At 36.8% G+C, this 24,475-nt stretch overlaps 1 protein-coding gene across 1 annotated transcript in view; it reads right to left on the bottom strand.

Moving 5' to 3' along the window:
- Positions 1-24,453, bottom strand: part of RBM41 (RNA binding motif protein 41) — a 54,442-nt gene extending 29,989 nt beyond the window's left edge. The window contains exons 1-5 of the mRNA XM_010346380.3: positions 22,400-24,453; positions 19,467-19,583; positions 18,674-18,866; positions 18,164-18,368; positions 16,230-16,301 (exon numbers count right to left, since the gene is read on the bottom strand). Of these exons, the coding sequence (XP_010344682.1) occupies positions 16,230-16,301; positions 18,164-18,368; positions 18,674-18,866; positions 19,467-19,583; positions 22,400-22,407 (595 nt within the window). The 5' untranslated portion in view covers positions 22,408-24,453. The remainder of the gene's footprint in view (positions 1-16,229; positions 16,302-18,163; positions 18,369-18,673; positions 18,867-19,466; positions 19,584-22,399) is intronic.
- Between the last annotated feature and the right edge of the window lie 22 nt (positions 24,454-24,475).

Below are 24,475 nucleotides of genomic sequence, written 5' to 3'. Positions count from 1 at the left end.
GGAGTCTGGATAAGGCTCACCCAGAGCCTCTAGAAGGAATGCAGCCCCGTTGACATATTAAGACTTCTAACCTCTAGAAATATAAGAGCAAAAATGTATATTGTTTAAGCCACTAAACGTATGGTAATTAGTTACATTCTAATTACCTTTCTTTTCATAGGAAAGTAATATACTGCCAAAGAGTATGTGTAGAAAACTCAGAGCTAAGATCATACTTAATGGTTAAAAATTGAATACTTTCCCCCTCAGACTGGGAACAAGGCAAGGATATTAGCTCTGATCACTTGCATTCAACACTATACTGAAGGTTCCAGACAGTACAAGGAGGCAAAAAAGAAAAAAAAAAAAAAATTCCTCCAGCTCGGAAAGAAAGAAGTGTGTTTATTTACAGGAAATAGGATTCTCTATGTAAAACACTCTAAGGTAACCATAATAAAACTATTACAATAAAAGAGTTTAGTCACAGGATACAAATTAATATAGAAAAATCAACTCTAGGCCAGGTACAGTGGCTCATAACTATAAACCCAACACTTTGGGAGGCCAAGGAGGGTGGATCAACTGGGGACAGGAGTTCGAGACCAGCCTGGCCAATATGGTGAAACCCTGTCTCTACTAAAAATACAAAAATTAGCCAGGTGTAGTGGTGCATGTCTGTTATCCCAGCTACTCAGGAGGCTGAGGCAGGAGAATTGCTTGAACCCGGGTGGCGGAGGTTGCAGTGAGCCAAGATTGTGCTACTGCACTCCAGTCTGGGTGATAGAGCAAGACTCTATCTCAAAAAAAAAAAAAAAAAGAAAAGAAAAGAAAAATAAACTGTATTTCTATATACTTGCATGCAACAATTGGAAAATGAAATGTGAAAACAATTCTATTCACAAGAACATGAAAATCATTAAAATGCTTAGAAATAAATTCAAAAGGCTGGGTGTGGTGGCTCATACCTGTAATCCCAGTGCTTTGAGAGGATGATGTGGGAGGGTCACTTGAGGCCAGGAGTTTGAGACCAGCCTGGGCAATACAGTGAGACCCCATCTCTTAAAAAAACCTTTCAAAATAATTAACCAAGCATGGTGGCATGCACCTATAGTCCTAGCTATTCAGGAGGCTGAGGCAGGAGGATCCCTTGAGCTCAGGAGTTGGAGGTCGCAGTGAACTATGATTGTGTCACTGCACTCCAGCCTGAATTACAGAACAAGACCCTGTCTCTAAAAAAAAAAAAAACATAATAAATTCAACAAAGAAAGCATAGGATTAAGTTTAATAAAAGTAACACTAAAAATTACAAAACAATGCTGAAATAAATTGTAGAAGATCTAAACAAAGGAAGAGACGGTCTATGTTCTTGGATTAAAATATTAATGATTAAAGATCAGTTTTCTCCAAATTGAATTACAGATTCAACTCAATCCTTATTAAGTTCCAGCAGGATTATTTGTATAAAAAAAATTCACAAGCTGCTTCTAAAATTTATATGGAAACACAAAGGACTTAGAATAGAAAAAGTGATTTTAAAAAAGAGAAACAAAGTTGGAGAAGTCATACTACCCAATTTCAAAACTTACTATAAAGGTGCAGTAAAAAGATTTAGCGCAGGCATCCCCAAACTTTTTACACAGGGGGCCAGTTCACTGTCCTTCAGACCGTTGGAGGGCCGCCATACTGTGCTCCTCTCACTGACCACCAATGAAAGAGGTGCCCCTTCCTGAAGTGCGGCAGGGGGGGCTGGATAAATGGCCTCAGGGGGCCGCATGCCGCCCATGGGCCGTAGTTTGGGAACACCCGCCATAGCGTATAAGGATAGGCATATAGATCAATGGAACCAAGCTGAGTGTCCAGAAATAAACTCTTACATTTATGGTCAATTGATTTTTCCACAAAGGTGCCAAGACAATAGGAAAAATAACAGCCTTTAAATAGTGCTGGAACAATTGGACATCCATATACAAAAACATGAACTTGGACCCTTTACTTCACACATAAAAATCAACTCAAATGTGTAATGTATCTAGATGTAAAAGCTAAGACTATAAGTGTTCCAGGAAAAAAAAAAAAAAGAATATCTTTCTAACCCTGAGTTCAGCAATGATTTCTTAGCTATGACACCAAAAACATAAGCCATAAAATAACTAATTAAACTTTATTAAAATTAAAAACTTCTGTGCTTCAAAAGACATCATTAAGAAAATAAAGATAAGCTACAGACTAGAAGAAAACATTTGCAAATCATATACCGTATAAAGGGCTTGTATTCAGAATACAAAAAAATTCTTAACAACCCAATCAAAAAATTGGCAAAAGACTTGAATAGACATTTCACCAAAGAAGACATATTGATGGCTAATAAGCACATGAAAAGGTATTCAAGATCATTTGTTATTACAGAAATTCAAAATAAAACTACAATGAGCACACACACACACTGAAATGGCTGTAATAAAAGGTAGTAAGTATTGGCAAGGATGCAGAGAAATAAGAACTCTTAAACATTGCTGATGGGACAGGAAAATGATACAACCACATTAGTCAATCCCTCAAACTGGTTATACACAGAATTACCATAGGACCCAGAAATTCCACTAATTCAAGAGAAATGAAAACATGTTTAAGCAAATGTTCACCGAAACATTATTCATAATAGCCAAAAGGGGAAACAACCTAAATGTCATCAAGTGGTAAAAAGATCAAACAATGTGATGTATCTATTGATTTGGCTTGGCTCTGTGTGCCTACCCAAATCTTATCTGGAATTGTAGGCCCCATAATCCCCATGTGTCAAGGGAGGGACCTCGTGGGAGATGACTGGATCATGGGGGCGGTTTCTCTCATGCTGTTCTTGTGATAGTGAATTCTTACAAGATCTGATGGTTTTATAGGTCTTTGACAGTTTCTCCTTCACACACACACTCTCTACTGCCACCTTGTGAAGGTGTCTGCTTCCCCTTCTGCTATGATTGTAAGCTTCCTGAGGCCTCCCCAGCCACACAGAACTGTGAGTCAATTAAACCTCTTTCCTTTAAAAAGTATCCAGTCTCAGGTATTTCTTTATAGCAGTGTGAGAATGGACTAATAATGCTGTAAAATTTTAAAAAAACTAGCAATATAAAGGAACGAATTGCTGACACATGCTACAATATGGAGAACCTCAAAAACATTATAGGTCCTGAATGAAGCCAGATTCAAAAGACCACATATTGTAAAATTCCATTCATTATGAAATATCTAGAAAAGACAAATTTATAGAGACAGAGGCTTGGGGTATATGTGGGTATCATTTATTACAAATGGGCCCTAGGGAATTTTGCCAGGTGATAGAAATGTCCTAAAATTGGACTCTGGGTTTGATAGCACAATTCTATAAATTTACTAAAAATCACTGAATTTAACACTTACAATAGTTGGATTTTATCATATGTAAATTATATACTTCAATATAACTATTTAAAAATAAAAAAATATTCAGAATCACAAAAGGTGAGAAGGAATAGAAAACAGAAAATGTACTGAAAGACATTAAAGGATAATTAAATTAATGGAAAGGTACTATATTCACATTTGAAGATTTGGAGACTCATAGCTATGTCAATTGATCTCAATTGACTTAAACACTCAATGGAATCCCAGTAGAAATCACATAAAAGTATGTGTGCATGTGTAACTTGATAATTTTCAAATTTACATGGAAAGGCAAAGTGTCAAAAGTAGACAAAACACTTTTGAAGAACAACAAGTTGGAAAGAATTATTCTTCTGCTGTACCAGATATCAAAACACCATGAAGCTAGACTGTATAATATTAATTCTAAAATAGCCAAAAAGACCAAAGGAACAAAATAGAAAATAAAAAAAATTCATTCATATATGAACACCTGATATATGACAATATCCATCCCTATATGAACACCTGATATTGCAACAAAATAACAGTCTAGACAATTTCAATATCTGGTGTTAGGATAGAGGACTATCTACATGAGGGGAAAAAGGAACTGGAACCCTACTTTATGCCATATACATAAATCAATTCCAGGTGAACTAACAACTTAAATGTGAAAGGCAAAAAACACAAAGCTTTTAGAATAAAGAACAGTATCAGGACCAGGCGCGGTGGCTCATGCCTGTAATCCCAGCACTTTGGGAGGCCAAGGAGGGCAGATCACCTGAGGTCAGGAGTTCGAGACCAGCCTGGCCAACATGTTGAAACTCTACCTCTACTAAAAATACAAAAATTAGCTGGGCATGGTGGTGCATGTGTGTAATCCCAGCTATTTGGGAGGCAGAGGCACGAGAATTGCTTGAATCCAGGAGGCAGAGGTTGCATTGAACCTGGCCACTGCACTCCGGCCTGGGTGACAAAGACTCTGTCTCAAAAAAGAAAAAAAGAAAGGAACTAAAGAACAATATCTTCCTATCTACTTGTTCATAGTAGGAAAGGATTTATTAATCAAAGCACAAAATCCACTAAGTATAAAGAAAAAATTAACAAATTTTATTACATGGAGATCAACAACTTTTGTTTACCAAAAGATATCATAAGGGCAGTGAAATGACAAACCACAGAATTGGAATAGACATTTTTCAACATATATTACTAACAAAGAAAAAACATCCATAATAATAAAAAGACTGGTACAAATGTATAGAAAAATGCATCTAAGATTAGAGAAAAACAGAGACAGAATATTCAGAATGCATAACCTCAATACTTTCCAACCTCCCTCCTTCCTGTAGAGGTGGTAAGAACTGAGATGTACTGTATCTTAGTGCTTTGGGGTTCACCCATTGGTTATCTTGTCTTTAAAATTATTTACCTGCTAAATTAAACATTCACAAGCTATTGTTTTGATGGATGCCTAAAGTGACCTCTAAACCAAAACTGCATCTGGACAAAGATACAAACAGATGGAAAGACATTCAGCTAGTAAATAGGTATTTTCACATTTGCTAAATGGGCAACAGAGCTGAGTAGCCATTTTACAAAGCAGGCTATCCAAATGGCCAGTAAATGTGTAAGAAGGTATCCAACATCACCAGTTATCAAGAATGAAATTGAAACCACAATGAAACAAACAAACAATATAGGTTCAGACTCTTGAAATGGTATCTTGAAAGACACACACACACACACACACACACACACACGAACACAAAGGCAGGGGAACTGTTCTAAAGCAAACTAAATGTAATGTGTGATCCCTGATTGTATTCTCTATTTATAATTGAGAAACCTGATTGCAACCATAGAGCAGCAATGTTAAATTTCTTAAGAGTGATCACTATACTGTGATTGCATAGGACAATGCCTTTGTTCTTAGGAGATACATAATTAAGTACTTAGGAGTAAATCCTTCTTATGTCTGAAACTTATTCCAAATAATTTATCAGTAAATAAACCACATACACATATACTCATAAAGAGGAAGAGAGAGGAAAAGCAAATGTGGTGAGTTGTCAACAGTTGGTGAATGCAGGTGAAGAGTGTGGGTGTATTCTTTCAATTTTTCTCCACATTTGAAATTTTCCAAAATAAAAGAGTTAAGGAAAACAACACTTGACTAAGGGCTTAAAAAAGTAACATAAATTGGCCAGGTGCAGTGGCTCATGCCTATAACCCCAACACTTTGGAAGGCCGAACTGAGTGGATCACTTGAGGTCAGGAGTTCCAGACCAGCTTGGCCAACATGGCATGTTCCACCATCCCTGGCAAAAATCCTGTGTTTTTAGTTTCTACTAAAAATATGAAAATTAGCCAGGAATGGTGTGGCACACGTCTGTAATCCCAGCTACTCGGGAGGATGAGGTACAAGAATTGCTTGAACCTGGGAGGTGGAGGTTGTAGTGAGCTGAGATCATGCCACTAAACTCCAGCCTGGGCGACAGACTCTGTCTCAGAAAAAAAAAAAAAAGGTAACAAATAAATGTTAACTAATAATAAAGGAAAAAAAGCATAACAAAATACAAGTAAATACTCATCAGATTGGAGTCTGACAATACCTGTTGTAGACAAGGACGTACAGCAACTTAAACATTTCCGCATGGCTGGTGGAATTTTAACTTGGGGAAATCCCTTCAGAAATTAGTTAACAGCCATTAAAGCTGAAGATGTATAAACACTTCGCCACTCAATTCCACTCCTAGATATATACTCTGAGAAACTCCTGCATGTGTGTCCCAGAAAACATGTACAAGAAAGATCACAGTAGCAGGACTGATATTTATAGCTCCCCAAATGGGAACAACCCAAATGTACAACTACAGTAGGATGGGTAAACTATGGTATGTTCATATAAAGAATACTATACTATATTTCAATGAAAATGAACTATGACTACACATAGCAATATGGATGAATATCTCAAATATAACTGCCAGAAAACACCATAACATTGAGTAGAAAAGGAAGACCCAATAGAATACATACAATATAATTCACTGATATAATGCTTAAACACAGGCAAAACTAAACACTGTCTAGTGCTGCATGTATGGGTGGTAAAAATATAAAGAAAAATAAGAAAATTATCACAACTTAGGACAGTGGTGATATCTAGTGGGGAGAGAGTTGTGATTTGTGCAGGGCATATGGGAATTTTTGGAGTATCAGCATGTTCTATTTCTTGATCTGATTTAAAATGTTTTAAGTTCCGTTTGGTATGATCTATGTCATTATAAAAAGATGGATCGCAAAAAAGTGAATGAGAAGTGAAGAAGTGGCAATAAGTAAATGTATTGGGTTAAATAGAATCCTCCCAAAATTCATGTCTACCCAGAACCTCAGAATATGACCTTATTTGGAAACAGGGTGCAAATATAAATAGTTAAGGTGAAGTCACAGGTCAGGCTCTGAGTCCAATGACTGGTGTCCTTATAAGAAAGACAGGTGAAGATACAGAGACAGTCAACAACCAGAATGCCATGTAATGGCAGAGGTAGAGACTGGAGTGATGCATCTATAATCCAAGAACTGCCAGCAAACACTAGAAGCTAAGAGAGAGAGATGCAACAAATTCTCCCTCAGAGCCACTAGAAGGAACCAACCTTGCTAACACCTGGATTTTGTAGCCTCCATAACTGTGAGAGAATAACTTTCTGTTGTTTTAAGCCATGCACTTTAAGCAGCATCCTACTTCCCAGTAACAAAGTCTGTATTAGATTCCTAGGGCTGCCATAACAAAGTACCATTGGTACTGGGAAGTAAGATGCTGCTTTAATAAATACCTAAAAATGTGGAATTGGATTTGGAATTAGATAACGAGTAGAGACTGGAAGAATTTAGAGCTGCTTGATTGTAATATACTACATTGAGGAGATTGTTGGTAGAAACATGGATGTTAAAAGGCAATTCTGATGAGGGCTCAGAAAGTAGTAAACCGACAGTAGAGAAAACTTCTATTATTTGCCAGAGGTATAAATGTTAAAGGTACTTCTGGTAAGGCCTTAGAAGGAAATGATGAACATGTTATTAGACACCGGAGGAAAGGCAATCTTTGTTATAAAGTGGCAGAAACTTGGCTGAATTGAATAATACTGTTGGGTGAAAAGTCTAACTTAAAAGTGACAAACTGATATTTCGCTAAGGAGATGAACAGGCAGTGTGGAAGATGCAGGCTAGTTTCACCCTGATGCTTATAATAAAATAAAAGAGGAAGAAGGAAAATTGAAGAAGGAACTATTAAGAAAAACGGACAACACTTGATGATTGGGAAAATTCTCAGCCTATACAGATAGTGTTCTGGAAACAAGGCCAACAGAATAGATAGACAAACTTCCACTGAAGAGATTTGGTGTTAGGGTGTTAGGATCCAATCAACTACCTCAGTAGAAGCCAGGAATAGAGATGGGCTACCTAGGAAGAATCTGTAGAGAAACCTTGTGTCCAGTGGTATAAATCTCTTGACATATATGAAACTGACAATGTTTTTGAGAATTTTATACCAGCAAAAACCACCAGCGCCAGCCTGGTGTGAAAGAGACAGAGACAGGACAAAATGAAGGAAGTATGATTACAGGAGCAAAGCCACAGACATAGAGGCCAGAGAGGATGGGGCTATAGCTGCCCTGATAGACTAAATGCATGGGCCCAGAAGACAAGGCATTGAGCCCAGAGTATTGCTCATAGGCCTTGAAAATTAATGGAATTTTCCATGCTAGGCTACAAACTTGCTTTAGACCAGTAATCCCTTTATTCCCTCCTTTTTGCCCTTTCAGAATGAGAATGTCTATCGTATGCCTGTCCCACTATTTTATATTGGAAGCAGGTAACTTGTTTTCTAGTTCCACCAGTCTCAGGACGGAGAGAAATTTTGCCCCAGGATGGACCATATCCAGAGCCTCACCCATACCTGATTTAGATAATGAGACTTAGGACTTTTTGAGTTGATATTTAGATGATATTTGGGACTTAGACTTGATGCTGGAATGGGTTAAGACTTTTGGGGATGTTATGATAGGAGGAATGTATTTTGCACATGGACAGGTGTGAATTTTTGGTGCCAGAGGGCAGACTGTACTAGCTTGAACAGTATACCTCTAAAATTCATGTCCACCTGGAGCCACAGACTGTGAACATATTTGGAAATAGGATCTTTGCAGATGTAGTTAAATTAAGTTGAAGTAATACTGGATTAGGGTGGGCCTAAATCCAATGACCGATATCCTTTTAAGAAAGCAATGTGAAGACACAAAGACGCAGATACATGAGAATGCTGTGTGATGGCAGAGGCAGAGATAGGAATCATGCATCTATAAACCAAGGAACGTCAAGGATTGCTGCCAACTATGAGAGCTAGAAGAAGTGAGGAAGAATATGCTCCTAGAGCCTGCAGAGAGAGCATGGCCCTCCTGACACCTTTAATTTTAGACTTCTAGCCTCCAGAACTGTGGAGAGGATAAATTTCTGTTTTTCTAGCCACCAGATTTATAATAATTTGTTATAGTAGCCCTAGGAAACTAATACAGTAATTACGAAAACTCTTCTAAGAATTGTGCTGTAGAAAGTGCAAACTATTGATACATACAACAATATCAATGAATCCCAAAAACATTATGTTGAATTAAAGAAATCTTACACAAAGAACATATACTGTATGATTCCAGTTACATAAAGTTATAGAACAAGCAAAACTAATCTATGGTTAAAAAAAAAAAAATACACTAGTTGCCTCTGAGAGGGTAGGATGGGAATTACTGGAAAGAAGTACGATGAAACTTTCTGGGGTGATGGTAATCTTGTGTTAATAGGGGTTAAGTTACACAGATGCAGTGTGTCCTGGAGATGGTCCAATGATTGTCTTTATTTATTCCCAATTCCATGTTCAGTGATGATATATTGGTAGCTTGAAACCGGCTTTGGTGGGAATATGCACAACTTGGAAACTGGCAAATGATACATATTAGGGCCTTTTTTTTACCCCCAGAGAGGTGGTTGTTAAACATTTACCAGTGTATCACTACACAGATTTATACACTGGTCAAAAGTTAGCCAATGAACACTTAAAAGATGTTTTATTTAACTGCTTGCAAATTTTACAACAAAAGAAAAAATGTTAATAAATAACTCTAACAGTATACCTGCTGAAGTATTTGGGGGAGGGGGCAGGAATTTACATCAGCAGTTTTCTAAAATACATTAATAACGCAAGATGGATTGATAGATGGGCATAGATAGATATGTGATAAGGCAAAATATTAATGGTAGATTCTAGATGGTAATATAATGGTTGCTTATGATACAATTCTTTCAACTTTTCTGTGTGTTTGAAAATTTTCACTGAAAATAAAGAACAGAAAAAATCTTTTCCCATTCAGATATCAAAAATATTAACATATGTATTTAATATTACCTTTTTTAGGGCTTAAATTTTTACATTTCACTTATTAAATGAACTGCTACTTATTAAGGTATATAGTAAAAAAAGATATAAATGTATTATTTCTTCAGGTAGCTAATCAACTGAAAGACATCCTTCATTTTTATCATTTTCCTTTAATAGTTCATGGTGGGCATATGTAGACCATGGAGACTGACAAGTGATACAAATAATGTTAAAACCGTAAAAGAAAAGAAGCAATACTGGGGATGACTGAGGTTCCTTGGAAGATAAGAGGAATAAGATCCAGCACAAAAGTATAAAAATTAGCCTTAAACAGGAAGGACTTCCCTAGCACTGGGTCAAGAGAAAAGAAAACAAGGGCTAGGATACAGAAGTTAGCAGAGCGTGAAGCAGGAAATGGATGAAAGTTCTTGCTGATGGCAGTGTTTCCTTTGAAATAGGATGGAAGACTGTAAAAAATGATGAAACAGTAGGAAAGGAAAGGGTAATGAGGATCTAAAATAGTATTTATAAGGAAAGAAATAGTGAGGTAACTTGGGACTAGCAAATAGACTGTTGAACAAGAGAGAGGCTCTAGCCAATATCAGAGATGAGAAACTTGTAGAAGTAATAATCAACAAAGTTACAATTTATTTCTAGCAATGCCCAGAAGCCATGGTGTATAAATAGAGAAGGCAATTAGTTGGGTTGATCTGAGTTTGAGATGTTGCTGGATGGATGTGATACACAGACAAGGAAGCAAAGAGAATGATTCATTGTCAAGATGTGGTTAAATAATGGATGATGGAGTCTAAGGGAGATTTGAAAGAAAGAAGAAACGGGGAGGGACTGACAAATTGGAAGAAAATAAAAAAGTGAAGGAACAGGAGATGTCAACAGGATTGAAGAGGTGGTATGATGAATTTAAGAGAGTTATGCGAGCCAGAAGGACCAGAAAAAGGTTATAGTCAGAGAGTACCATACTACAGTTGAAGATTTCAGAGGAAATCTATTTCTAGAGATAATACATGTTTCTTTCTCAGTGATTCAAGGTTAGAAAATGGCAAAAAGGTTTGTCTCAAGGTATAATAAAATCACACTTAATAAACCAATAAGTCTTTTCCAATCACATATACAAGTGCTATGGACAAGAGTACAGAATTTTGTGTAAGGACAGACACGGATTTAAGTCCCAGCATAGCCACTTAATAACTGTGATCTTAAGAAAATCACTTATCCCCCACTGGAGCCAATTTCATTTTCTGTAAAATGGGTATAATACTGTGCTATCTTATAGGGTGCTGTACAGTTTAAATGTGATAATTTAGAAAAATACTTAGTACAAAGACTGGAAAAATCCTCAAAATAAGTAGCTATTAGGACTTGTTTCTGGATAAGATGAAGTAAGCACACTTCACTCTGCCTCTCCCATTGAATAAAGTTATAAAACCTGGAGAGAATGTATGGTACATTTAAAGGCTACGAAGAGTAAATGGTAGCAGGTGGAAGGGGTAAGAAACCAAGAATTTCGAAATAACAAAGAAGTCATGCCTGGATGAGACATGGCATAATCAAATTGCTGAAAATAAAGAAAAAAAATTTTTTTTAAAATTCTTACATTTATTGTCAATTGATTTTTCACAAAGATATTAAGACAATTCAATAGAAAAGGACAGTCTTTTCAACTAAAGGCGCCAGGACAATTGGCTATCTATATGCTAAGAGATGAATGTAACTCAAACAGTTAAGTTTGTAGCATTTCAGCTTTCCATAATCCCATCTCCCCTTCTCTAGCTTTGCAGTAGCCTAGAAAATCAACAATCTCACAAAAACAGAAGCTGCAAAAACCAGCAGCCTAGCTGAAACTGGAGGGGCAGAACAGTTCTGGACACCCCAAAAGCCCCATCCTTGGAGAATTTTCACTATTTGATCTGAAAGGAACTATTTGACCTGCCTGGCATTTAATAAAAAGCCACATTCTGAGATGTAATTGGTATGACAATTACAGTAGAAAGTTGGGGGGGAGGGGTAGAGAACAGCTAAATCAAGTTTTTAAATATAATTGAAATTAAGTTGGTTTTAATACAAATTAATTTATTTAAGCCAAGAGGTTAATTGAAATCCCCAGAGCAACCACTATCACATGCACATACACACAAAACTAGTAAAACAGGCAAGAAGTGAATTGAAATGGCACATTGGAAAAATCTATTTAACATAAAAGAAGGAATAAATGGAGGAACAGAGGAACAAAAAAGATACAAGAGAAACAAAACAAAAAGCAAAATAGCGGATGCAAATCCTTATTAACAGACTCTAATTAAATAATTAAAATAAATGAACTAAACTCTCCACTCAAAAGGCAGAGATTGAAATAATCGATTAAAAAAAGAAAAGAAAATCCAAACTATTTGCTGTCATGAGACATACTTTAGATTCAAAAACACAAATAGACTAAAAGCAAAAAGATGGAAAAAGATGTCCCATACAAATAAGAACCAAAGTAGAACTGAGTTTTAGAAATTTGAGTCTTCTTTCTGTTTAACTTGATCAGTCTAGCTAAGAGATTATAAATGAGTTGATCTTTTCAAAGAAATTTTGATTTTCCTGACTTTCTTTATTTTTTCCTCTATTTCATTTATTTTTGCTCTTTTTTTTATTATTTATTTTCATCAGCTTGATTTTTACTTCCCTTTTTAATAGTTCTTAAGGTGGAAGTTTCAGTTATCAATTTGAAATCTTCCTTCTTTACTAATATGGGCATATACAGCTATGGGCATTACAGCTAAATATCCCCCAAACACTGAATTTATTGTCATTAAGTTTTGGCATGTTGTGTTTTAATTTATCTCAAAATACGTTCTAGTGTTCCTTTTGATTTCATTTTAATTCACTGATTGTTTGGTAGAGTGTTAATTTCCACATATTTGTAATTTTCCTAAATGTCCTTCAGTTATTGATTTCTAATTCCATTCCACTGTGAACAAAAGTGGCAAGAGCGGACATCTTTTTCTTTTTTTTGATCTTGGGGGAAGAATTTCAATTTTTCATGATTAATTATGGGGTTATGTATTAACACACAAATGTGGCCAACTGATTTCTGACAAAAATACAAAGGCAAGTAAATGGAGAAAGAATACTCTTTTAACAGTTGGTTCTGAAACAAAAGGACATTTGAAGCCATAAAAAAAGTGAACTTAAAGTTCATACCTTATATAAACATCAAGTCAAATTGGATCATAAATCTAAATGTAAAATGTACAACTATATAACTATCAGAAGAAAAGACAGGAAAATATCTTTTCCATGAGCAGGTAGAGTTCTTAGACACATATAAATGCACACACATAAATAGCAACCCATGAAAGGATCAACTGATACACAAGATTTTACAAGACTTGAAAACATTTTCTGTGAGGTGAAAGACTTATACACTGAAAACTACAAAATATTGCTGAAAGAAATTAAACAAGACACAAATAAACATTCCATCTTCATCAATTAGAAGACAATACTGTTAAGATGTCAATACTAACCAAAGGGATTCAATGCAAGGCCTACCAAAATCTCAATAACATTTTTTTACAGGAATAGAAAAGTCCATTATAAAATTCATATGGAATCTCAACTGATCCTCAAATATCCAAAACAATTTTGAAAAATAACAAAGTTGGAGGTCTCACACTTCCTGATTTCAAAACGTACTACAAGGCTATAATAATTAAAACAGTGTGGTACTGGCATAAGGACAGATATATATAGTCAAATGATTTTTGAATAGGGTGCTGGGATGATCCAGTGTGGAAAGAACAGTCTTTTTTTCAACAAGTGGTACTGGGAAAACTGAATATCAACATGAAAAAAATGAAGTTGAATTCTTACCTTATACCATATACAAAAATTAACTTATTCAAAGACCTAAACATAAGAGCTAAAACTATAACACTCTCAGAAGATAACCTAAAGAAAAGCCTTCATAACAATGGATTTGGCAATGATTTCTCAGATATGACACCAAAAGCATAGACAACAAAAGAAAAAAAATCAACAAACTGGACTTCATCAAAATTAAAAACTCTGTGCATCAAAAGACAGAGTGAAAAGGTAACTCCTGGAACAGGAGAAAACATTTTCAAATCATATATCTTACAAGCAATCAATATACAGAATATATATAGGACTTCTACAACTCAACAACAAACAAGCAATTTATTTTAAAAATGAACAAGAGATATGAACAGGTAAGTCTCCAAAGAAGATATATAAATGGCCAAAAAGCCTATGAAAAGATGCTCAACAGCACTAATTGTCAAGGAAATTAAAATCAAAACCACAATAAGATACCATTTCACACCCACGAAGACGGCTATTATTTTTTAAGAAATAACAAGTGTTACCAAGGGTATGGAGAAACTGGAACTCTTATCTTGTGCATTGCTGGCGGGAAGGTAAAATAGTACATACAGTCTCTATGGAAAATTATATGGCAGTTTCTCAAAAAATTACATGTAGAATTACCATGTGATCCAGCAATTCTACTTCTGAGTATATGCCCACAATACTTGAAAGCAGGTATACATCCATGTTTGTAGCAGCATTATTCACAAAAGCTAAAACATGGAAACAACTTAAGCATCCATCAATAAACAAAATGTGCTATATACATAAAATGAGGTATGACTTCACCTTAAAAGGAAAATTCCAACACATGCAACAACTGAGATGAACTTTGAAGATATTATGCTAACAAAAATAAGCCAGCCACAAAAGGACAAATATTGTATGATTCCACTTTTATGAGTAGTCAAATTCATAGAAACAGAGTAGTCAAATTCATAGAGACAGAAAGTAGGATAGTGATTGCCAGTGGCTGGTGGGGGCGGAGGAAATGGGGAGTTAGTGTCTTATGATTACTGAGTTTCAGTTTGGGAAGATGAAAAATTTCTGGAGATGGATGGTTGTGATAGTTGCAGAACAATGTGAAAGTACTTAATGCCACAGAACTACACACTTAAAAATGGTGTACATGGTAAATTTTACATTATATATATTTTACCACAATAAAAAAAGTTTGCTCTGCAAAAGACACTGTTACGAGAATGAAAAGACAAACTACGGACTGGGAGAAAATGTGTTAAATTCACATATCCAACAGAAGATTGAGTTTAGAATATATAAAAAAAACTCTCAAAAGTCATCAGGAAGAAAATAAACAACCCAATTATAAAACAGCAAAAGATTTGAACAGACACTTTAGCAAACAGGATATAAGGATGCAAATAAGCATATGAAAGATGTTCAACATCATTAGCCATTAAAGAAATGCAAATTAAAACTACAATGAGGTACCGTTTCACAGCTATTGGAATAACCAAAATAAATACTGACAATACCAAGTGCTGACAAAGATGTAGAGCAACTAGAACTCTCATACATTGCTGGTGAAAATGCAAAATGGTACAGCCACTCTGGAAAATGGTTTGGCAGTTTCATATGAAGTTAAATGTACACTTACCATATGACCAGTAATCTCACTTCTAGATATTTACCTTCGAGAAATAAAAACTTATGTTCACAAAAAAACCTGTACAAGAATGTTCATTTCATATCAATATTATGCATAGCCATCATAACCTGGAAGCAACCCAAATGCACTTCAATGGGTGATGGATAAACAAACTTTGGAACATCTGTATGATGAAATGCTACTCAGCAAAATGAATGAACTGTTGATACAACAACTCAAATGAGTCTCAAAGGCATTATGCTGAGTGAAAGAAGCCAATCTCACAAGGTTACATGTTGTATAAATCCATTTATATGACATTTTCTAAAAGATAAAACTACAGTGATGGAAAACAGTCAGTGATTCTCAGGAATTATGGTGGGTTGGGAGTGACTATAAAGGGACAGCATGAGGGAGTTTTTTAAGGTGATGGAGCTGTTCTCTTTCTTGGTTGTGGTGGTGGTTACATGAATCTACATGATTTACAATTCACAGAATTGTATGCCAAAAAAAAGAAGCCCCATGCAATTTTATTGGAAGTTCATTTCAAAAATAAGAAAATATTAGCTATCATATCATCATTATCATCATCAATAATTATACTTTACTGATTAATAAAAATATTCAGAATTATTTGTGAAATGGGATATAAAAATCATTAAGGTCAATTTATGTCTGGTACAATAACTTAAATGTATAAAGAAAAAACAACAGCACTATATGTAAAAGCTTTACAACTTCTACTAATGCCTCTATTTAATATTCTGTATCAAGATAATATGCTTCCTCTGGATCATTTCCTATAAACATTGTCATATACTGAATATGGAATTAAATAAGTGCTCAACTTAGAAGTCTGGGACCCTAGGTTACATTCCTAAATCTAACACTATAAGAAAACTCTCGACTTGCCTTTTGTGCCTAATTTTATCTTCCTCTTCATTGAGATCATGTACTTGTCTGCACTTGTCTTTTTGTGGTATGCTGTGAAGGTTTAAAGCAAGGAGTTTCAAAGATAGGAAACAGAACAGATTCATACACCACCCACCCTCCACCCCAAATACCAGGTACTGCTCTAAGTGATTTACTTGTATTATCTCACTTAACCCTCCTAATACCCTACAACATAGCTACTATTAATATTCTCATTTTACAGATGAAGATACTGAAACATAGAGAGGTAACTTGCCTAGTATCTCATAGCTAGTAAGTGGGGGAGTCAGGATTTTCCCAGGTGGTCTGCCTCCAGAGCCCATGTTCTTAATCATTATGCTAAATGTCTCTCCGCAAAAGGCTATTTATTTGTTCATTCATTCCTTCCTGCACCACTGCTCTGCCATGTCTATGGTCTTTCCATCTCTAATAAATGATTCATTCATTCCCATGGCCTTAACGTGTCATCTATGGATAGATGATTCCCAATTCTATGTATTTAGTTCTGACCTCTCTCCTGAGCTTCACTGCTGCATTTCCAACTGTCCTCAACATTTGCATTTGATGATCGTGCCATTCTCAAAAATTCAACATGTTTAAAATCAAACTAATTATCCTTCCTCAAAATTTCCCCATAAAGGCTTTCTTAATTTCACCAATCGGTAAGTCATACAGCCTTGAAACATCTGAATTATCTTTGACACATACCTCTCCATTGACCTCCCTCCATTTTTAGTCAACAAGTTTTACTGGTTCTTCCCTTGTAAACGTACCTCTCTCTAATTCCACTGCTATCATTCTAGAACGAGCCTTCATGCCTAAAAGACTGTAATATCTCCTATCCATTCTCCTTGCTTCCAGTTCTTCCTCTCTTTAATCCTATTATTGACCACCAGATTAATAACTTTCAAATATGGCTTTTATCATGTTACTTCTGGTTCAAAAACCTTCAACCATATTCAAACTAACCAATAACTAATTCTGTATAGGTCTTTACTAGTCACCAAATACAGTTCAAAATTTTTAGCTACCTTTCTAACCTTGTCTCACATCTCTTCCATAGTAAGCACACTCCATAGTGCTCACACCATCTGTTGCCATTGAAATGCCATTACCTCTCCTTTCTAAAGAATAGGTCGTATTAAAAGAACATTTAAATCTTACCTCCTCTGAGAGGCCTTCTTCAACCATACCAATACACAGTGGCCTTTCCCTCCTCTGAACTCCAACAACACTTAGCAAATGTATCTAGTGTTGTGACTAAATGTTACATGTTTATCTCTCCAACCATACTATATTTGGCACAAGCTGAGGAACCATTCTCAAACTTCCATGCACCTTCTGCAGCGTCTAGTAAAATTATCTGTCAAACTAATTCCTTCTGGTTAAGACACATACTATTTATCTATGTATTTTGTGCTAATTTGTAGTTCAGCATAAAGAATTCACAATCTACCTTTGCCTTCCCTTCCCTCCAGTGTCACCTCCTGTCATTCCCTGCCACTCCTTCTACTCCTGCCACATTAAACTTCTCATTGTTCCTTAGACACACCAGGTTCTTTCATAATCCTGTTCCTATTTACTACCTTTAATACTACCCTAATTTACCTGACAAACACCTGTTGATCCATCAGGAGTTAGTATAAATGTCAACTTCTGACTCCCCCAACTAGACTTAGATGCTCTATGTTCTGTGCTACCTCAGCATTTTATTCAAATCTCTATAATAGCAGTGTCTATGTTGTCATGCAACTAACTGTGCACATATTTGTCTCTCTTCTGGCATACATTTCTCAAGCGTAGTAACAGTTTGTCTCTCCCCTACTCCCTTCACTAACTCTTCATATTTAATGCCCTGCTGTTTAATCTTTCTCTCATTAAAGAACATATCAAAGTCAGTGAGGATCACATACCTTGGTAATAAAGAGCCTTAAGGAAGGAGTGACGATCAGCTCCCTGAAATAAAGACTTTTCTATTTCCATTTCTCGCCGGGTCAGCTGTTTGCTCTTTGCAAATCTCTGTGGCAGGCAAAGAATGCGCTGACGCTCCGAGATCCTTTCTTCAATATCTTGAAGACGGTTCTGTATTGCTTCAGGAGTTGCCCTCAGTCTTGTTTTCTGAAACCAGAGGGATGAGACGGCATATATCATAAGGACACAACCTGAACGTGATGATCTGATATCTCAAGTCAAAAGATAACCTGGGCCCAGAAATGAATGTTGATAGAAAGTGTTAGCTAAGAAGTCAAGGAACAGCTTCTCTTTTACCAATGTATGTAGTCTAAAACTCAAGGACGATTCAGACACCAAGCTCAGTTCTGTGGGCACTAAAAATGAAAAGGCTCTCAATGCCAAAATGAAGAGATTTTGCTCTGTTTCTTCAAGGAGAAAAACAAACAAACAAAGAAAATTACCCCACTCACCTTTTCACCTGTAACATGGCTCTTCCAGATCAAGATTTCTGTTTCATTAAGCCCTAATTCCCTGAGAGAAGCAGTTTCCTGGTCCTTCTCGTGCAGTGTCTGGAACTGGGACAAAGTCATAGTCCCAGCTGCTTCCTTCCCAAAGGGCTTGTACATAGTACCAGGAGCAAAGCTCTCTTTCTTAGACATACATCTGCAAAACATGCAGGAGGAGAGTAAGAACATCTTGAGGTTACTACCATTCACGAAAATGGAGGAGACTCAACACTGTAAGACGTACAATGAAACTCATTAGCAAATTTTCTCTTACATCTTATTTCTAAGCTGAGGCACCACTGCAACAAAATGGAACTCCATCAATAGTCCCCTCATCCAGGAATAATAAATAACTGAATCAACAAATATTTACTGAGTACTTACTATGCATCAGACACTCTGCTAGGTGCTGAGGATTTAACAGCTTGAAAAAAAGATAAAAATGGCTCCTGCTTTTGTGGAAAAACAGTGGAACAGAGGCAAGTAAAGAGGCAATGATAACATTGGGTTTCAAGTGCTATGTTAAGGGAAATATAGGATGCTATAAGAGGAGGAAAAATGGGTACTTGGCCCAGGCTTAGTGGGATATGGGAGGCTTCCCAGAGGAAGAGACACAGAATCAAAACCCTGCCTAATACATTAAAGTCTGACAAAGAAAGGGAGGTGGGAGAGGAGCATTCCATCCAGGCTTTAAGAGAGATCTGTCATCTGGAGGTGAGAGTCTCTGATACTTTCTGATTGCAAAATCAATACCTACTCTTCAATAGAGACAGAAGTATCAAGTTGATGCTGAAGGAGGCTTTTCAGCTGTCTCTCCCCTTCTGTTTCCAGCTCCTCCAGGACATGCTCATCACTCTTCACACAGCTGTTGACCCTGGAGTAAATATAAGAATATATACAGAAAACAGAAGAGGCTGTGAGTCTCAAAATATATTCCGTATCCATATTATCTACCATCAGTGACCCCATTTATTCAAAGACACTTCTCCGATAATTCATTGCCCTTTATCATTCAGTTCATGAACACTTACTACCTGTTTACACAGAAGGCACTATGCTAGGTACTGATTTGGAAGTCAATGATGTTTACAACATAGTCCCTACCCTCAAGAAACCCACAATGTATTTAGGGAAAAGAAACATATGTGTGTGTATGTGTTGTGTGCATGTGCCTGGGTGGGGGAGAGAAGAATAACACATTGAAGCAGTATCAAATTAGTAGAACTTCACAGAAGAGATAATTGGGAGATGAGGTGATAAAGGAAGACTTAAGAAAGGTGTTCTTAAGCTGACATTCAAAGGATTGGGTGTGATGAAGAAAAGGAGAACAGGGAAAGAGAGTACAAAGGGATAGTAGCATATACTGAAGGATAATGAGAATAAGGAATTTATCAAGCAGTTAAGTGACACAGTGCAAATGACACAGATAAATGTGGTTATAATATGCCATATAGATTCAAAGGGAAGAAATAAGAACTAGTTATGAAACTACTGAAGTGTAAGGTGATAAAGGTCTAGACTGAAATGGTAATAATGAAAATGTAAAGGAAAGGTTAGATGAGAGCGGCCTTTTGGAGGCAGAGGCAAGGAAGTCAAAGAAAGTCCCAACATTTCAGTCTGTGTAACTGAGAGAACAATGGTATCAATGAAGGAAAGACAAAGCTCCAGATGGAATAAATGGTTTGGGAAAGGGAAAGTCAGTATTGTTTTAGCCATGTTGAATCTAGCACCTTTTATAATGCAAATGCCAGCATGAAGTATCAGGAATACTTCAAAGACACTGACTCTGAGGGAACAGCATGAGTGACTGGCTGAATGGAAAATAAGAGATGAGAGAACTGTATAGATGAGAGTCTGAGGCTAAATGTACAAATCTTGAGTCAGCTGTGTTAAGATCTGGAGCTCTGAGGAGGAGATCCCCAAAGGGGAGAGTACAGAAAGAAATATGCAGACAGTTATAACATTTTTATAGCCTAGGCACCACTGCATAGACATTTAGGCCATGGCTTGCATTAGGTAACGAACACTAAGTAAGTAAAAACGCTTATTAGAGTATAAAAAAATGACAGGGCCATTTAAGCACGCAACAACAGATTATTAAACAAATACAAAAAATGAGTTAACTCTAGGAAGAAAACAAATATCAAATACTTTCCTTATAAAATAGCACTTTCCTAGTGAGGATATGATAAAGGCTAGAAAAACTAACAACCATAATTATAAACAATATTCCCATGCTCTAGAAAGACTTGGCCCTATTTTGGAAAACTGCAAATTATCTTTAGGCCCAAGGTTTTAAAAAAATTCCTTTTAAGTATCTCAATGTTTTATTACTTAGAATTCCAAAAGTTCTTACTAAGTTTAAAGTTTCTACACATCAAGACAGATGAATCTCAAAAAGAAATGTTGAGTAAAAATTTAAAAAAGCAAGTCACAGAAAAAATTCATACAATATGTGTCCATTTGTATAAAGTTGAAAAATAGATAAAACTAGGAACATTTTGTTCAGGGATAAATACATATGTACTAGAAACTATTTCTGTTTTTAAGTACCTAATGTAGATGATGGGTTGATGGGTGCAGTAAACCACCATGGCACATGTATACCTGTGTAACAAACCTGTACGTTCTGCACATGTACCCCAGAACTTAAAGTATAATAACAAATAAAAGGAAAAAGAAAAGAAAAGCAAGAGAATTAGTAACACACAGTCCGGATAGTGGTCACCTCAGGGGGAAATGAAGGGAGGGAGGAGACACAGTAGACTTCTGAGGGACTGGCAATGTCCTATTTCTTAAGCTTGTAGTGGATGTGCACCTTTATTATTCTTCAAGCTGTATATATCCATTACACATTATTTTGCATGTATATGGTTAAAAAAAAAAAAGTTAAAGGTTAGTTTCAGGCAGGAAAAATCAGGAACGATTTTTTAAAAGATCCAAGGAACTGGCAGTGCTGGAAAGCGTATCAGTAAGTATTTTAAATGCACTACACTATTCCACAGTGATGATTCTACTTGCAGAGTGAACCTAAAACTAATTTAAGCCGGTCAACAGCTGGGAGGCTCAGGCCATTTAGGCTCAAGCGGCCGGTCGTTTACCTCAGGACCAGTAGGGGGAACTGCGCCCAGCAACGCCTTTTTCCCCTCCACAAATCGAACCGCTTTGGTGGTGTCCTACATTTAAAAACAAAGTACCGCTCCCTTACTTTAAGACTGGAAAGTGCTACGTGGTTTCGGGGCCCGAGCAATTCGTCTTTAACACACATGTTGCAAATAAACATGCCCAAGCCTCTTTCTCCGGTGGAGGTGGAGGTGGAGGAAGGGCAGGACGGGGTGAGGCTGGCCCCAGGTACCTCCATCTCCGGCGCTGGGAATTAGCCAGCCCCAAACCCTTTTACCTAATGGGGTCCGTGAGAAACTACGAAGCCGCAGCACCCAGCCGGCTCTCGCGACCCGTCCCGGGAGGGCAATCGCACAGCAGCCGGCCTCGGGGGCAGCCCTTCCTGAACTACGCTCCGCAGGCCTGTTCAGCACGTCTCGCTCCTCCCGTCTCCTTTGTCTTCCCGCTCCCACTAAACCGCATCCCGAGAACATGCAATACCCAAACCAGAAAGCAATAGAAGCCATTTTCAAAAGAAAACGTAGACAAGAGCTCCCCTTGCCGCCTGCCCCTCAGACAAGCCCTTACCTCTTCATGTTTCCACAGGCCACTATCTGTAACTTCGGTCAATAGGCCGCGGACCTCAACTCCCAGAACTCTGCGCGGCGGACTCTAAGGGGACTGTGAGGAAGCATGGGGCTCTGGGAATTGTAGTAGCAAAAGAGCTATAGCAACAGAAAGAGAAAGTAGATCTTGAGTGACAGGTGTGCTGAACATTGTCCAAAAATTTATCTTGAATTTCTCATCTAGGTTCAAGAGAAGACCCAAAATATCCAGCTCATAAAACGGAGTCACCTTTGACATCTTGATTCTCTCATCCATTACCACTAATTCCTGGATCTTCTGTATTTCCCTTAAACTTCTCATCAACACTGCTTTGCTTTTCTTTCAAGGATTTATCCAGCCTACCTACCATTTCCAGTTGAGCCTCTGCTTCATTCTTCACGTTGTAGCCAGAGTCATCAGACATGAGTCTGACCATATATCACCTGTACTAGTGGTTCTCCTCTATCTATAACAGAGATTTGGGAGTTTTTTCTACTCTGAATCAGAAGTCTGTGTGTATTCAGACCCAAAAATGTTTTATTGATAATTATGGTGAATCAAGAAAGAGGTATAGTATAGTGGTTAAAAGCATGGGCTCTTAGTTCCCAGAAATGGAAATGCCAATGTCTTTAAGTGTATAAAAAGATGTCCAATTTCACAAATTTTAAAGTGCACTGACTACCAGTACTCCTTAAAACTAGCAAGGTCATCAAAAATAAGAGAATCTGTCATAGCCAAAAGGAATCAAAGGAGTCATGATGACTAAAGTAATGCAGTATCTTGGATGGGATCCTGGAACAGAAAAAAAGACATGAGGTAAAAACTAAGGAAATGTGAACAAACTATCCTCTTTAGTTAGTAACAGGTTCATTAGCTGTGACAAATGTATCAGAGTTATGCAAGGGAAACGGAGTTGTAGGTATGTGGGACTTTGTACTATGCAACCTTTCTGTAACTAAAATTGTTCTAAAAATTAAAGTTTATTTTTAAAAGTACACTACAGTATCATTTTTCACCTAACAGATTAAGATCCAAAAGTTTGATAACACACTTGTTTTATTGAGATTGTGGGGAAATAGGTGCTCTCAATACACTGGTGGTAGGAATATAAATTGGTACATCTATGGGGGGCAAATGAGGATACTACTAAAATCATACACGTATATTCCCTTTAAAGCAGCGATTCAACAGTTATGAATAGAATCCTCAGTACTATATATCCTCTAACCTATCATTCCTTGCAATATTCTTTATAATAATGGAAATGAAAATATCCATGAACATACTATGAAAATGCATCATTCCATGAAAAACTATGTAGCAGTTACAAAAATGACAAAGTTCTCTATAGACTGCTACTGAACAATCTCCAAAATATAGTTAGTGTAATAGCAAGGTATAGAATGATGTGTATACTATGCCTTCATTTGCATAAAAATGGGAGCTCTATTCACTTAAAAACTTACATATATGTGTTTGCTTGTATATGCACAAAATATCTTTGAGAGAACTTACAGACAAATGATCAGTGAATACTTCCAGGTAGGGGAACTGGATGGCTGAGGGACAAGTGCAGAAAAAAAAATATTCACTGTATCTTCTTGTGCCCTTTGAACTTTGAACCCATGACTATATTACCTAGTCAATACTTTTTTAATTAAAAAAAAAAAAAGAAAAGATTGTAGGTAATGGGGGCAAGGGGCCCACTACTTAGATTTGAATCTCACCTCTCAGTTGACAGTATTGCACAACAGGGTTTTAGAGGCAATCTGGACTTGAATTTTTGCTCTGACAACTTACTGGACTGTGTGGGTTTCAGTAAATTTCTTTAACTGGCCTCGGCCAGTTTTCTCATCTGTAAAATGGGGATACCTCTAAAGAGTGGGCTGGGCACGGTGGCTCACGCCTATAATCCCAGCACTTTGGGAGGCTAAGGCGGGTGGATCATGAAGTCAAGAGATCAAGACCATCCTGGTCAACATGGTGAAACCCTATCTCTACTAAAAATACAAAAATTAGTTGGGCATACTGGCGCGTGCCTGTACTCCCAGCTACTCA

The sequence above is a fragment of the Saimiri boliviensis genome, chromosome X (assembly GCF_048565385.1).
Source record: "Saimiri boliviensis isolate mSaiBol1 chromosome X, mSaiBol1.pri, whole genome shotgun sequence".
Classification (NCBI taxonomy): Eukaryota; Metazoa; Chordata; class Mammalia; order Primates; family Cebidae; genus Saimiri; species Saimiri boliviensis.
The sequence above is the reverse complement of the archived record's forward strand: the minus strand, read 5'-3'. Positions and strand labels throughout refer to the sequence as shown.